The sequence below is a fragment of the Bombina bombina genome, chromosome 2 (assembly GCF_027579735.1).
Source record: "Bombina bombina isolate aBomBom1 chromosome 2, aBomBom1.pri, whole genome shotgun sequence".
Taxonomy (NCBI): domain Eukaryota; kingdom Metazoa; phylum Chordata; class Amphibia; order Anura; family Bombinatoridae; genus Bombina; species Bombina bombina.
In genome coordinates, this window is record NC_069500.1 from 280,637,221 (window position 1) to 280,653,361 (window position 16,141).

Sequence of the window (16,141 nt, forward strand, 5' to 3'; positions counted from 1 at the left end):
ACAAGAAGCGTGTGGAAAAACCAAGGCGCAAAATAACTGCCCATGAACTGAGAAAAGTCAAGCGTGCAGCTGCCAAGATGCCACTTGCCACTAGTTTGGCCATATTTCAGAGCTGCAACATCACTGGAGTGCCCAAAAGCACAAGGTGTGCAATACTCAGAGACATGGCCAAGGTAAGAAAGGCTGAAAGACGACCACCACTGAACAAGACACACAAGCTGAAACTTCAAGACTGGGCCAAGAAATATCTCAAGACTGATTTATCTAAGGTTTTATGGACTGATGAAATGAGAGTGAGTCTTGATGGGCCAGATGGATGGGCCCATGGCTGGATTGGTAAAGGGCAGAGAGCTCCAGTCCGACTCAGACGCCAGCAAGGTGGAGGTGGAGTACTGGTTTGGGCTGGTATCATCAAAGATGAGCTTGTGGGGCCTTTTTGGGTTGAGGATGGAGTCAAGCTCAACTCCCAGTCCTACTGCCAGTTTCTGGAAGACACCTTCTTCAAGCAGTGGTACAGGAAGAAGTCTGCATCCTTCAAGAAAAACATGATTTTCATGCAGGGCAATGCTCCATCACACACGTCCAAGTACTCCACAGCGTGGCTGACAAGAAAAGGTATAAAAGAAGAAAATCTAATGACATGGCCTCCTTGTTCACCTGATCTGAACCCCATTGAGAACCTGTGGTCCATCATCAAATGTGAGATTTACAAGGAGGGAAAACAGTACACCTCTCTGAACAGTGTCTGGGAGGCTGTGGTTGCTGCTGCACGCAATGTTGATGGTGAACAGATCAAAACACTGACAGAATCCATGGATGGCAGGCTTTTGAGTGTCCTTGCAAAGAAAGTTGGCTATATTGGTCACTGATTTGTTTTTGTTTTGTTTTTGAATGTCAGAAATGTATATTTGTGAATGTTGAGATGTTATATTGGTTTCACTGGTAAAAATAAATAATTGAAATGGGTATATATTTGTTTTTTGTTAAGTTGCCTAATAATTATGCACAGTAATAGTCACCTGCACACACAGATATCCCCCTAAAATAGCTATACTAAAAACAAACTAAAAACTACTTCCAAAACTATTCAGCTTTGATATTAATGAGTTTTTTGGGTTAATTGAGAACATGGTTGTTGTTCAATAATAAAATGAATCCTCAAAAATACAACTTGCCTAATAATTCTGCACTCCCTGTATATATATAAAAGCACATACATATATATTTACAGGGAACATCCAGTTCCCATAGACTGCAATGTAAAGGTACCTTTCATTGCCTTTAATTTCTCTAACATCCCACACCTGTCAACTTTAACCCTTAATAACTGCTTTTTGCATATTTTTTTGTTAAAAAGAATATTCTTTATTTTGGGGGCAATTGGGGGTTCTTTTGAAAATTAACCAAAGGTTTGACTTCTGGTTAATTTTCTGAGCCCTGGTTAGGTTACTTATCACTCCCATAAACTGTGAATTTTCCTGTTTTTAGGGGCGTGCAATAAATTAGCGCTCTACTTGTAATCTAGCCCAATAGAGTATAGAGACCGACTTTGCTAGAGCAAATAAAGAAAGCCTAAAGCCTTCCTAAATAGGCAGCTGATGTGATCAGGTGCATGTTAATTAATCAGGCAGGTAAGTTCCAGCAGTAGGAAGGATAAAAGCTGTGCACCAAACAACCTGACTGACAGAGGAAGCAGTCTTAAAGGGACATAAGACCCAAAGAATTTCTTTCCCAATTCAGATAGAACATACAATTTTAAAACAACTTTTCAATTTACTTTGATTATCAAATTTTCTTTGTTTTCTTGTTATCCTTTGTTTAAAAGCAGTACGGTAAGTTTAGGAGTGTGCATGTGTCTGCAGCAATATTATGGCAGCAGTTTTTTAACAATGCTATATATTAACAAGAGCACTAGATGGCAGCACTATTTCCTGTCATGTAGTGCTTCAGGGATGTGCACGCTACCTATCTAGATATCTCTTTAACAAAGAATAACATGAGAACGAAGCAAATCTGATAATAAAAGTACACTGAAAACTTTTTTTAAATTGTATTCTGTATCTGAATCATGAAAGAGAATTAAAGAATTTATTTGGGCTATGAACATATTTATTTATATAAGGAACTTACTTAAAATACATTATATACTATTTATTTATTTGTATATATATATATATTTATAGGTGTAACACAGTATATACACTTATATACCCACAATTCCCCAGCTCATATAGGTTTACTATTAAGGTGTTTTTTTTCTTTATTAACTATGGTGAACTTTTATTATTATAATGGAGAAACATCACCGGGAATTTCTAATTGTGTAAACAATATCCACCAGCTCAGGGGCACTTTTCAGACATACCTGTCTCCCCACACTTCAGTGACAAGATGAGCAATTGTAAGAAATCTACTGAATGTACAGTATTTTTTAAAACTGTTACTAAACAGAAACCATTTTTATAGTTAATGAACGCACATTCTATTTTGTCTAGATACAGTATGCTTTGAAAACATGCCCCCTCCACGCTGCTGAGATTCACATTCACTGGTGATGTGGGCAGATTGTTGTAAAGGAAGCAATCCCTGTAGTTTCCTAGGAAGGCACATTGCCACTCATCTGTACAGCGAGGGTCAGCCCACTTTTTTATAACATTTTGCCTGGAAGATGGATTGTGAGATTGGTGATACTGAAATGAGCATTTAGACTGAGGATTCTTTGAACATCTGGGGGTCCATCCGATAAAAATCGTCGCCCGCAAAAGCCGGCGACGCCAATATTTGCGCGGGTTTGGTATCACATATACGGCGTAACCTAGAAGTTACGCGCGTATATTTCTGCCGTCGCCCGTAGTTTTTTGGGCCATAGGCAGGTATACCAAACCCGCGCAGTTTGGTATCCAATATGCAGCGTAAGGACTTACGTGGCGAAAATGGAGAAAACGTACTCCATTTTCACCTCGCCACAAAAAGCAGCCGTAAGAAGCCTTACGCTGACTATTGGAGCCCCGTAACTCCCTAAACTGGCTGCTAAAATAAACCTAACACCTAACGCATGCGCAATGTCTATCTCCCTGTCAACCGCGATCTTCTAAAATAAACCTAACACCTAACGCATGCGCAATGTCTATCTCCCTGTCAACCGCGATCTGCTAAAATAAACCTAACACCTAACGCATGCGCAATGTCTATCTACCTGTCAACCGCGATCCCCCCCCCCTCCCGAAATCCCTAATAAAGTTATTAACCCCTAAACTGCCGCTCCCGGACCCCGCCGCCATCTACATAAACTAACCCCCTACTGTGAGCCCCTAAAACCGCCGCCATCTACCTTATATATCCCTTAATTAGAACCCCTTACACCGCTGTCATCTACCTTATCTATCCCCTAATCTGACCCCTTACACCGCCGCCACCTATATAAAAATTATTAACCCCTAATCTAATCCCCCTATACCGCCGCCAGCTATATTAATATTATTAACCCCTAATGTAAGCCCCTTACACCGCCGCCATCTCTATTAAAATGATTAACCCCAAATTTAATCTACCTACCCCGCCGCCAGCTATGTTATCTATATTAACCCTAAGTATATTGTAGTTAATATAGGTATTACATTATATATATTAACTATATTAACCCTAATTATATTAGGGTTAATATAGTTAATATAGTTACTATAGTATTTATATTAACTATATTAACTCTATCTAACCCTAACACCCCTAACTAAATTTATATTAAATTAATCTAATTCATTTATAAACTAAAATATTCCTATTTAAATCTAAATACTTACCTATAAAATAAACCCTAAGATAGCTACAATATAATTAATAATTACATTGTAGCTATGTTAGGGTTAATATTTATTTTACAGGTAAATTGTTAATTATTTTAACTAGGTATAATAGCTATTAAATAGTTATTAACTATTTAATATCTACCTAGTTAAAATAATTACCCAATTACCTGTAAAATAAATCCTAACCTAAGTTACAAATACACCTACACTATCAATAAATTAAATAAACTACAAACATCTATCTAAAAATACAATTAAATTAACTAAACTAAATTACAAAAAAAAAAAAACACTAAATTACAAAAAATAAAAAAAGATTACAAGATTTTTAAGCTAATTACACCTATTCTAAGCCCCCTAATAAAATAATAAACCCCCAAAATAAAAAAAATTCCCTGCCCTATTCTAAATTAAACAAATTTCAAAGCTCTTTACCTTACCAGCCCTTAAAAGGGCCTTTTGTGGGGCATGCCCCAAAGAATTCAGCTCTTTTGCATACAAATACAATACCCCCCCCCATTACAACCCACCACCCACATACCCCTATTCTAAAACCACCCAAACCCCCCTTAAAAAAGCCTAACACTACCCCCCCTGAAGATCTCCCTACCTTGTCTTCACCACACCGGGCCGAACTCCTGATCCGATCCGGGCGATGTCTTCCTCCAAGCGGCAAAGAAGAATTCTTCCTCCGGCGATGTCTTTCTCCAAGCGGCAAAGAAGAATTCTTCCTCCGGCGACGTCTTCCTCCAAGCGGCAGCAAAGTCTTCATTCTTCCGGCGGCATCTTCAATCTTCTTTCTTCGCTCCGCCGCCGCGGAGCATCCATCCCGGACGACTACTGAACTTGGAATGAGGTACCTTTAAATGACGTCATCCAAGATGGCGTCCGCCGAATTCCGATTGGCTGATTTTAGAATAGGGGTATGTGGGTGGTGGGTTGTAATGGGGGGGGGGGTATTGTATTTGTATGCAAAAGAGCTGAATTCTTTGGGGCATGCCCCACAAAAGGCCCTTTTAAGGGCTGGTAAGGTAAAGAGCTTTGAAATTTGTTTAATTTAGAATAGGGCAGGGAATTTTTTTTATTTTGGGGGTTTATTATTTTATTAGGGGGCTTAGAATAGGTGTAATTAGCTTAAAAATCTTGTAATCTTTTTTTATTTTTTGTAATTTAGTGTTTTTTTTTTTGTAATTTAGTTTAGTTAATTTAATTGTATTTTTAGATAGATGTTTGTAGTTTATTTAATTTATTGATAGTGTAGGTGTATTTGTAACTTAGGTTAGGATTTATTTTACAGGTAATTGGGTAATTATTTTAACTAGGTAGATATTAAATAGTTAATAACTATTTAATAGCTATTATACCTAGTTAAAATAATTAACAATTTACCTGTAAAATAAATATTAACCCTAACATAGCTACAATGTAATTATTAATTATATTGTAGCTATCTTAGGGTTTATTTTATAGGTAAGTATTTAGTTTTAAATAGGAATATTTTAGTTTATAAATGAATTAGATTAATTTAATATAAATTTAGTTAGGGGTGTTAGGGTTAGATAGAGTTAATATAGTTAATATAAATACTATAGTAACTATATTAACTATATTAACCCTAATATAATTAGGGTTAATATAGTTAATATATATAATGTAATACCTATAATATACTTAGGGTTAATATAGATAATATAGCTGGCGGCGGGGTAGGTAGATTAAATTAGGGGTTAATCATTTCAATAGAGATGGCGGCGGTGTAAGGGGCTTACATTAGGGGTTAATAATTTTAATATAGATGGCGGCGGTGTTAGGGGCTCACTTTAGGGGGTTATAGATATAATATAGCTGGCGGCGGGGTACGGGAGCGACGGTTTAGGGGTTAATAACTTTATTAGGTTGCGGCGGGGTACGGGAGCGGCGGTTTAGGGGTTAATAGCTTTTTTATTGTTAGGATAGTGAGGGGGGATAGCGGATAGAGGGTTAGACGTGTCGGGCTTTGTTAGGGAGGCGTGTTAGACGTGTCGGGCTATGTTAGGGAGGCGTGTTAGACAGAGCGGGTGTTTTAGACTTTAGTCAGGTTTTATAGGCGCCGGCAGTTTCTAACTTGCCATATGTCACTGGCGACGCCAGAAATTTGTACTTGCGCAGATTTCTGGACATCGCTGGTTTGTCAGACTTACGGCACGTTAGCATCTGACGGCGACTTATATGGGATAGCTCGAGTTGCGAGCTGAAACTGCGGGCGACGCCGGTTCCCTCGCTTGCGCCGCAAACTGCGATCTATATCGGATCGCGCCCCTGGCTCCATGTATTGGTCTCTCTGTGAATAGAGAGATAAAACAAGGAGAATTTTGTGTAAATATATAGAGATAACCTAATAAGGTCTGCTCTTCCTATAAGGTCAGCCCATTTCATTGGATTGTGGTTTCCATTAGCAGAGACAGTTATTGCATAGACAAAAATATACATAAAGGAACAATTTTCCATACATTTTAAATTGTACACACATTAAGGGGAAACCAGTTTTATAGTACGTTGTCCTTTTAAGGAGAGATTTCTAATTTTCTGTATTTCAAGGAGAGACACTTATATTACAATACAGTTCTTAATAAAAAAATAAGTTGATGATTTCTCTCTATGACGGCAGGTTTTTGAGAATCAGACCCTAATGTACTTATATAGAAAGTAACTGAGATAGCGGGAAAAGAAAATTTTGCTGATAAGAGCAAGATTGGCAGAAGCGCCAACACAAATCAGATTGCTCTGCTCTCAGTAAATAGTATCTTTATAAGTGTTTTGACACAATTTGGCCCCCTTTCATTTTGGGAGAAAAAACAGTGAGAACTGCAGGGGGAAAATGTTTAAAGAATACGCCAGACCTGGCAGAGAAATTTCAGCTACTAATAAGAAATGAAGTCTAAATTGTCTCTTCCAAATAAAGTGGTGAGTGGAGCCTGATTATTGAAAAACAATTGCAGCAAATAAGGCTAATGTATTCTCTATTGTAAAGTCAATGGAGAAAAGTAAAAAAAAAACACCCCACTCTCACGCAAACCCAATTGCATATTCTCATTTACGCTAACACAACATGAAAATATTAATATTTCAAATTCCAATGTTCTGCACATAACATAATATGTTCTGTTTATTCATAAATACGTATTTCTACATATATCGGATTGTATTTGGTACAATCTCTCTCTCTATCTCTATCTCTATCTCTATGAGGCCTATTTATCAAAGGTCTGTCGGACCTGATCCGACAGTGCGTATCAGGTCCGACAGACCTTGCTGAATGTGGAGAGCAATACGCTCTCCATATTCAGCATTGCACCAGCAGCTCTTCTGAGCTGCTGGTGCAACGCCGCCCCCTGCAGATTCGCAGCCAATCGGCCGCCAGCAGGGAGGTGTCAATTAACCCAATCGTACTTGATCTGGTTGAATCCCGGCGACGGCAGACAGCGTTATGGAGCAGTGGTCTTTAGACCACTGCTTCATAACTGCTGTTTCTGGCGAGTCTTCAGACTCGCCAGAAACACGGGCCCTCAAGCTCCATTCAGAGCTTGATAAATGGGCCTATATCATTATTTTTATTTTCATCATTATTATTTTTATTTAATTATTTTTCATTTCTCCACATTATGTTTATTTTGTAATAGTCTTCTCTTACTTCTGTTATTTAGTTCTTTTCTGTTCATACTACCATAGACATATCTTAGTACTATTGTATCTTTAGTCGCCCAGGTGCTGCTGGGGCGTTTGTATATACACCTGATCATTATTTGACTTTTGCCACTTTCCTTTTGCGTTCTACCCATGTAAGGTTATTACTTTGTATAGTCCATTGTGCGGTTTGGCTATGCGCTGCCTTAATGTGCTGGTGATAAATTTGAGGTCATGGTGACTGGTGTATTTTTCTAATGTAAGAAGTAAGAGTTGTAGCCCAGTTTCCTATTGGTCATAATGTTACATCACATTAGGAGGGTTTCGTAGTAATCTCTATGATATATCCCTGTTAAGGGTGTTTCTGTCATACCCCTATACTATTGAGTTGGATATACTACATGTTTGATTTGGTTTATTTCTGACATTGGTGCATACAGCACGCTCTGTGGGAGAGGTTGCTTAGCAACACTGACGCTGTCATGATCTCGCTATATGTTACATTCTCTACCTCTCTTTTTGGAGTTTGCGTGTGGTACTCTGATCGATAACACGTCATTAACTTGTGTTTTTGTTTATTTCATGGCCGCGGTTTTAATGAAGTGTTTAATGAAGTATTACTATATATATATATATATATATATATATATATATATATACTGTATATATACATATAAATGAGATATATATATAGGAATATCCTATTAGAAATACATAGAACATATTCTGCTATGTGCAGAACATTGGAATGTGACATATTTACAGTAAATACACAGTATAACACTTTATTAAAAATGAAAATTGCATAAATATGCTTTTACATGTTTTCATCTACTTTACTGCAAAGGGCTCCAATGCACCTATGTGTTAAATTTCTAAAGAGTGGTTAAACACAGGTAAATTACCACAAGCTTGAAAGTAGAAAATGTAATGTTATTGATGACTGCGTGAAACTGCTGCTCCGGACTTGCTTCACAGCTGTGTCCTGTTCCTAAACACATAGGCCTAGATAACAAGTGGAGCTTACACCACTCAAGTTAAATCAATAGCGCTCCTAATCTTGCACTCATAATACAAGTTTAAATTGAAAAGTTTGCGCTTGAGCAAAGGCATTAGGTGCACTATCATCTATCTGGAGGCCGGATAGCACCACCTCTCTAACTTATTTTTCCCCATAGAGTTCTAAGGGGCGCACTACAAAAGATTGTTCTGGCTTTTGCTTGTGCCCTTTAGTGCAGTGCGATAAAGCTGATTGTGTGTTCAGAAAAACTTTAAATAGAATTGTTCTTTACTCTGAGGAAAAGTTTATTTTTAATTGTATTTATCTATCTATATATTATTATATCATTATATCATCATGTCTATATAACATTTTTTTCTGAGTGAGGTAATGTTACTTAAAAAATGGTGTTAACAGTGTTTTAAAGGGATATGGTATATGGGAAGGAGTTTGACTGGGAAAGGCTCAAATGTGTATTTGTATGTGTGTATGTAAATATGGATATATGTGTATTTATGTGTATATTTGTGCATATATACAGTATATATGAACACATACATACACATACTCTGTATAGCTCTCCTTTTGATTACAATGTCTGTTTTAATTATGTACTTGTATGAATATTTCTGGACTAAAATTAATGACTACATATTTATTTTTTTTTAGCTGTGGCAGAAAGGCAAGATGTTGATGGAACTATATGGTCTGTTACCTCATTCAACACCACGGTGAAAATGTCAACCTATATAACTGCATTTGTAGTTTGTGACTTTGATTTTGTCAGCACAACTGAAAAGGGCAAGCAGGTAAAACACAACTAAACTTGTAGTATAACATGTTTTACACTTATACACACAAGATCTTGAGCCGGCAGAGGATATTAGGAAAAGTACTGAACGATTTCCTCTTGCATATCGCCACTAAAATATACCTTTGTCATGGCTCTATGGTCACTAACAATTAATACTGAAACTAAGTTCTATAGTCCTTATTTTATCTTGTTTAGTGCATTTTACACAACCTCAGCTTTTTTATCTCATAGAATTACAGAGAAGTTAAAAAAATTCTAAATTAACTTTTCTTTTTCTTAATAAATTTCAAGATTATCTTCAAAATTCATTGAGGCTAACTTAAGGCCTGATGTTCTAAAGCTCTCCGCTCAGATGAGATGATATAAAATGATCCTGAAGCACTGCGAAATCCCTCAAGAGATTTTTAAAATGCAGATTTTGCTATACTTCTCATTTTTGTATGTGAAGGAGAGAGAAGCCTAATACAATTTAGCACTGCGTGACATGACAGTTCTACTGCATTTATACTTTGTGCTTTGTATTTTATATTAAAAGGACAGCCAAGTCCAAAAAAAACTTTCACGATTTAAATAGAGCATGTAATTTTAAACAACTTACCAATTTACTTTTATCACCAGTTTTGTTTTGTTCTCTTGGTATTCTTAGTTGAAAGCTAAACCTAGGAGGTTCATATGCTAATTTCTTAGACCTTGATGACTGCCTCTAATCTGAATACATTTTGACCACTAGAGGGCATTATTTCATGTGTTTCATATAGATAACATTGAGCTTATGCACGTGAAGTTACCTAGGAGTGAGCACTGATTGACCAAAGTGCAAGTCTTTCAAAAGAACTGAAATAAGGGGGCAGTCAGCAGAAGCTTAGATACAAGGTAATTACAGAGGTAAAACGTGTATTATTATAACTGTGTTGGTTATGCAAAACTGGGGAATGGGTAATAAAGGGATTATCTATCTTTTTAAACAACAAAAATTCTGGTATTGACCGTCCCTTTAATTTACACATTATATTAAGTTTTATTACTTTTAAACTTGGCACTTTCTATTTTGTATTTTATTTTGTATACAGCAGTGTATTTAGGATTGTGATTTTACAAATTCTGATTATGTTTTTACAGTTTTGCCTCATACTTATTTATGCATATTTATGTGTATCTATTACAAAATGCATTGCACTTTGCATTTTTTCTATTTAAAATAAAACTGAAAAACTGTCATCTTTAGTTTCCCACAGAACTTCATTACTTTCTGTAGACCCGATGATCAAAGATTCTCTAGTTTGGAGAGAAATTATAGTGCAGACTTAACATGGACTAAACTCGCAAAATTCTATGAAAAAAAGGCTGGAACCAGAGAGGTGAGAGATGCCTTCTAAAAGAAAGCATTAAGGCTCTCTGTGATAGAGAATTTTACAGGGAAGAGTAAAGTTAACAGTAAATCACCAGGGACTGATATAAAATCTCAGTTTGCAGCGAATACAAATTAAACTGAAATGTTTTCACTACAATTTAACTTTTGTGTCTCTAGTTTAGTATTCATTACTTTACTGTCAGTAAAATAAGTGTATTGGGAATTTTGAGCAAACATCACCTGCATACAGTTGGCTAGGAAAATAATTTAGACCAGCTTGTGTAAAATGCTTACAACATTTCATAAGAATTGTGGGAGACCTTCAGACATAACTTAAGACCTCCCCTGCTCAGCCCAGGGTATTCCCGTTGTCCCTCCCACTTTCTAAAGCTGTCAGTTTTATTTTGCAATAGAGCAAATACAAAGAGCAATGTAATTTGTAAAAGCTGCACAAAAATATACAAAGTATGATCCTAATTTGTTGTAGTAACACAAGAAACTTTGAAAGCATAATCAAAATTAGTGAAATCACTGCTGTATACGTAATCTAAATGCAGTAAAATGCAAAAAAAAAGAAAGTGCAAAGCTTAAATGTAATAAAACTTATAGGAAAACTGAAGTGTAAAGTAATATAAATATAAAGAACAAAATGTAAATGAAACAAAACTCTCATGCTACGCAGTGCTATACTGACCTGGGCTTGTCTTTCAATCACATACAGAAATACAGAGAACACCCCTTAGAGAAGTATAGCTTACATTTCCTCTCTAGTATCTTGTAAGAGATCTCTCAGTGCTGGAGGAGCATTTTAGATTATCTCATGTGAGCAGAGAGCTTTGTAGGAGGTCTCTCTCCTCTCTCTGGGGCCCGATATTCAAAACATCGACCAACAAGAAATTGTCTGTCAATATATTTTAAAATGTGTGCTGAACCTCACTTTGCTAACTAGTGCCAATGGGCCTCCCATAGGATATAATAGGGATTGCAACTTCAGCAAAAGTCTGCCGATATCGCCACTGAGCTGCGATGTAGGCGGCGGGGGGAGGGCTGTCTTTAAAGTGTGTTTACAGAAAATACACTGTGAATTTGTGAAAATAAAAATGTTTTCTTTGTAGTAACACTTTAAATTATGTATATGTATATTCAGTTTCACTGTACATTTGCTAGATTTGTCACACTGGGAAATATCGACACAGAAAAGCAGGCGAGACTGATATTGCTGAAAAGGGATAGCTAAGATGGCGGACAGTGCTTTGAATATTTGAACCTCAAGGCAATGTTTCCCAATTAAAATATAGGTTATTCCCATGGAACATCCAGTAAATTCCCACAGAACGCTTATATATTTGTTATTATATTCGTCATGTCTCTGATCTACTTTGCTAACACACAAAAAAACACCCCCCCCCCCAAAAAAAAGAAAAACCTATCACTAACCCCAGAATATCTACTTACGGTTGCTAAAGTCCAAACATTCAGGTGGCGAGAAGTCTTCATCCAGGCGGTGTGAAGTCTTCATCAGGCGGCAACATCTTCATCCATCGCGGGGGCGTCTTCTATCTTCATCCTAGCATCGCGGAGCAGCGAAGACATCCAACGCAGAGCGTCCTCTTCAAACGGTTCCCGCCGTACACTGAAGCTTCAATGCAAGGTAGCCGTTTCAAAATGGTGTACCTTGCATTCCTATTGACTGATTTAATTCTTCAATTTCAAATCAGCCAATAGGATGAGAGTTTCTAAAATCCTATTGACTGTATAAAACAGCCAATAGGATGAGAGCTACTGAAATCCTATTGGCTGTTCAAATCAGCCAATAGGATTTCAGTAACTCTCATCCCATTGGCTGTTCAAAACAGCCAATAGGATGAGAGTTACTGAAATCCTATTGGCTGTTCAAAACAGCCAATAGGATGAGAGTTACTGAAAACCTATTGGCTGATTGGATTTTAGAAGATCTCATCCTATTGGCTGATTTGAAGTTGAAGAATCAAATCAGCCAATAGGAATACAAGGTACACCATTTTGAAATAGCTACCTTGCATTGAAGCTTCAGCAGGGCCGTTTCTAGAAAATCTGGCTCCCAGGGCAAAATTCCAAAATATGCTCCCCTCACAGATTCTAAAGTCCCCCTCCTAGACCTTGCATGTCACTCTGTCATTTAGAGGTCAGCTCCAAGGCAGCAGTGCACTACACAAATGTGTGTTGCGGCCAACCACCAGTTAGCTCCTAGTAGTGTATTGCTGCTGCTAAGGATATGTACATATGCTTTTCAACAATGGATACCAAGAGAACAAGAATAATAGAATTGTCTTAATTTTTTTTGGTGTATCCTGAACAATGAAAGTTTAATTTTGACTTTCCTATCCCTTTAAATATGTCCTTTTTCTACTACAATGTTTTTTTTCCAAATATATTGATATTATCTAAAAATATCTTTATATCTTTTACTAATTGCCATTATATTTATACTTTTCTTATAGCTATGCATATTTATTTGTTTAATGCATATCAATCCCTTTAAATTCTTATTCAAAATGTATCTACAAGACTTCCAATAGACTTTAAAGTCATCAGGTAAGATTTTCTAAAGGATTGCAATATGTCACTGGGTGTATTTGTAACATATTTAGGGGTTTATTATAATTATTTAGAAAAGTTATAACAATTTTTTTACAAAATTCACTATTATAGTCTATGAGATTTTTGCACAAAAATAATTTGATAAAGAACTGTAATAGCTGTTTATTTTTCAAATGTACTATACACACAGGCAGTAATAGACAGAGACATGCACACAGAGACAGTATTATTATTTATTATTATTATTAGAGCGCCAACAGATTCCGCAGCACTATTAACAAAGGCAGAGTACAAAAAAACAGTTACAGGGTGGTAGTTATCAACGTGTCAACTTTCCTGCCTTTGCCGGCCCAATACGCCCGGCTAAGCTCGCCTCACATCGCCGCCGCGGACCTGAAAAATTTCGCCTAAGTTATCAAATAAAGCTGTCAAAAAGCTGCGCACCAAGTACGGGGCGATGAGCAGCGGACTGTGAGAGTTATCACTCATCCGATCTCGCTGCTCTTCTGCTTTTTCCCAGCTTTATTGCTAGCCTGTCACTAAGCACTCACACTAAACTACACTGTTCTACCCCCTATACCGGCGCCCCCGGAGCCCCCCGCAACTAAATAAAGTTACTAACCCCTAAACCGCCGCTCCTAGACCCTGCCGCAACTCTGATAAATGTATTAACCCCTAAAACGCCGCTCCTAGACCCTGCCGCAACTCTGATAAATGTATTAACCCCTAAACCGCCGCTCCTAGACCCTGCCGCAACTCTGATAAATGTATTAACCCCTAAACCGCCGCTCCCGGACACCGCTGCCACCTACATTATACCTATTAACCCCTATCCTGCCCCCCCTATACCGTCGCCCTCTATAATAAAGTTATTAACCCCTATCCTGCTGATCCCGCACCTCGCCGCAACTAAATAAATAGTTTAACCCCTAAACCGCCGCTCCCGAACCCTGCCGCAACCTATATTAAATTTATTAACCCCTAATCTGCCCCCCTACACCGTCGCCACCTATAATAAATTTATTAACCCCTATCCTGCCCCCCACTACACCTCCGCCACTGTAATAAATTTATTAACCCCTAAACCTAAGTCTAACACTAACCCTAACACCCCCCTAACTTAAATATTAATTAAATAAATCTAAATAATATTTCTATTATGAACTAAATTAATCCTATTTAAAACTAAATACTTACCTTTAAAATAAACCCTAATATAGCTACAATATAAATAATAATTATATTGTAGCTATCTTAGGATTTATTTTTATTTTACAGGCAAATTTCAATTTATTTTAACTAGGTACAATAGCTATTAAATAGTTATTAACTATTTAATAGCTTACCTAGCTAAAATAAAGAGAAATTAACCTGTAAAATAAAAACTAACCTAAGTTACAATTACACCTAACACTACACTATACTTAAATAAATTATTCCTATTTAAAACTAAATACTTACCTTTAAAATAAACCCTAATATAGCTACAATATAAATAATAATTATATTGTAGCTATTTTAGGATTTATTTTTATTTTACAGGTAACTTTGTATTTATTTTAGCTAGTTAGAATAGTTATTAAATAGTTATTAACTATTTAATAACTACCTAGCTAAAAGAAATACAAAATTACCTAACCTGTTTTGATCAGCCAATAGAATGCGAGCTCAATCTGATTGGCTGATTGGATCAGCCAATCGGATTGAACTTGAATCTGATTGGCTGATTCAATCAGCCAATCAGATTTTTCCTACCTTAATTCCGATTGGCTGATAGAATCCTATCAGCCAATCGGAATTGAAGGGACGCCATCTTGGATGACGTCCCTTAAAGGAGCCTTCATTCGTCGGTAGTCCGTCGGTAAAGAAGGATGTTCCGCGTCGGCGGGATGAAGATTCAAGACCCCGCTTGGAAGATGACATCGCCCGGATAGAAGACTTCTTCAGCGCCTCTTGGAAGATGACATCGCCCGGATGGAAGACTTCTTCAGCGCCGCTTGGAGGATCACTTCATCGGATGGAAGATTTCTTCAGCGCCGCTTGGAGGGTCTCCTCTTCGGTTCCATCGCTGCTCGGCTGAGTGAAGACGACTCAAGGTAGGATGATCTTCAGGGGATTAGTGTTAGGTTATTTTAAGGGGGGTTTGGGTTAGATTAGGGGTATGTGGGTGGTGGGTTTTAATGTTGGGGGGGGTTGTATTTTTCTTTTACAGGCAAAAGAGCTGAATTCTTTGGGGCATGCCCCACAAATGGCCCATTTAAGGCTGGTAAGGTAAAAGAGCTTTGAACTTTTTTAATTTAGAATAGGGTAAGGCATTTTTTTTATTTTGGGGGGGTTTGTTATTTTATTAGGGGGCTTAGATTAGGTGTAAGTAGCTTAAAATTGTTGTAACATTTTTAAAATGTTTGTAACCTATTTTTTTTTATTTTTTGTAACTTAGCTTTTTTTTTGTACTTTAGTTAGTTTATGTAATTGTATTTAATTGTAGTTATTTGTAGTTAATTTATTTAATGATAGTGTAGTGTTAGGTTTAATTGTAACTTAGGTTAGGATTTATTTTACAGGTGATTTTGTATTTCTTTTAGCTAGGTAGTTATTAAATAGTTAATAACTATTTAATAACTATTCTAACTAGCTAAAATAAATACAAAGTTACCTGTAAAATAAATATAATTCCTAAAATAGCTACAATGTAATTATTAATTACATTGTAGCTATCTTAGGGTTTATTTTACAGGTAAGTATTTAGTTTTAAATAGGAATAATTTATTAAAGTATAGTGTAGTGTTAGGTGTAATTGTAACTTAGGTTAGTTTTTATTTTACAGGTAAATTTCTCTTCATTTTAGCTAGGTAAGCTATTAAATAGTTAATAACTATTTAATAGCTATTGTACCTAGTTAAAATAAATTGAAAGATGCCTGTAAA

The 16,141-nt window shown here is 36.6% G+C and overlaps 1 protein-coding gene across 1 annotated transcript in view; it reads left to right on the top strand.

The window, feature by feature from the left end:
• LVRN (laeverin) overlaps nucleotides 1–16,141 on the top strand; it is a 350,458-nt gene that overhangs the window by 98,389 nt on the left and 235,928 nt on the right. The window contains exon 3 of the mRNA XM_053701576.1: nucleotides 9,139–9,278. Within this exon, the coding sequence (XP_053557551.1) occupies nucleotides 9,139–9,278 (140 nt within the window). The remainder of the gene's footprint in view (nucleotides 1–9,138; nucleotides 9,279–16,141) is intronic.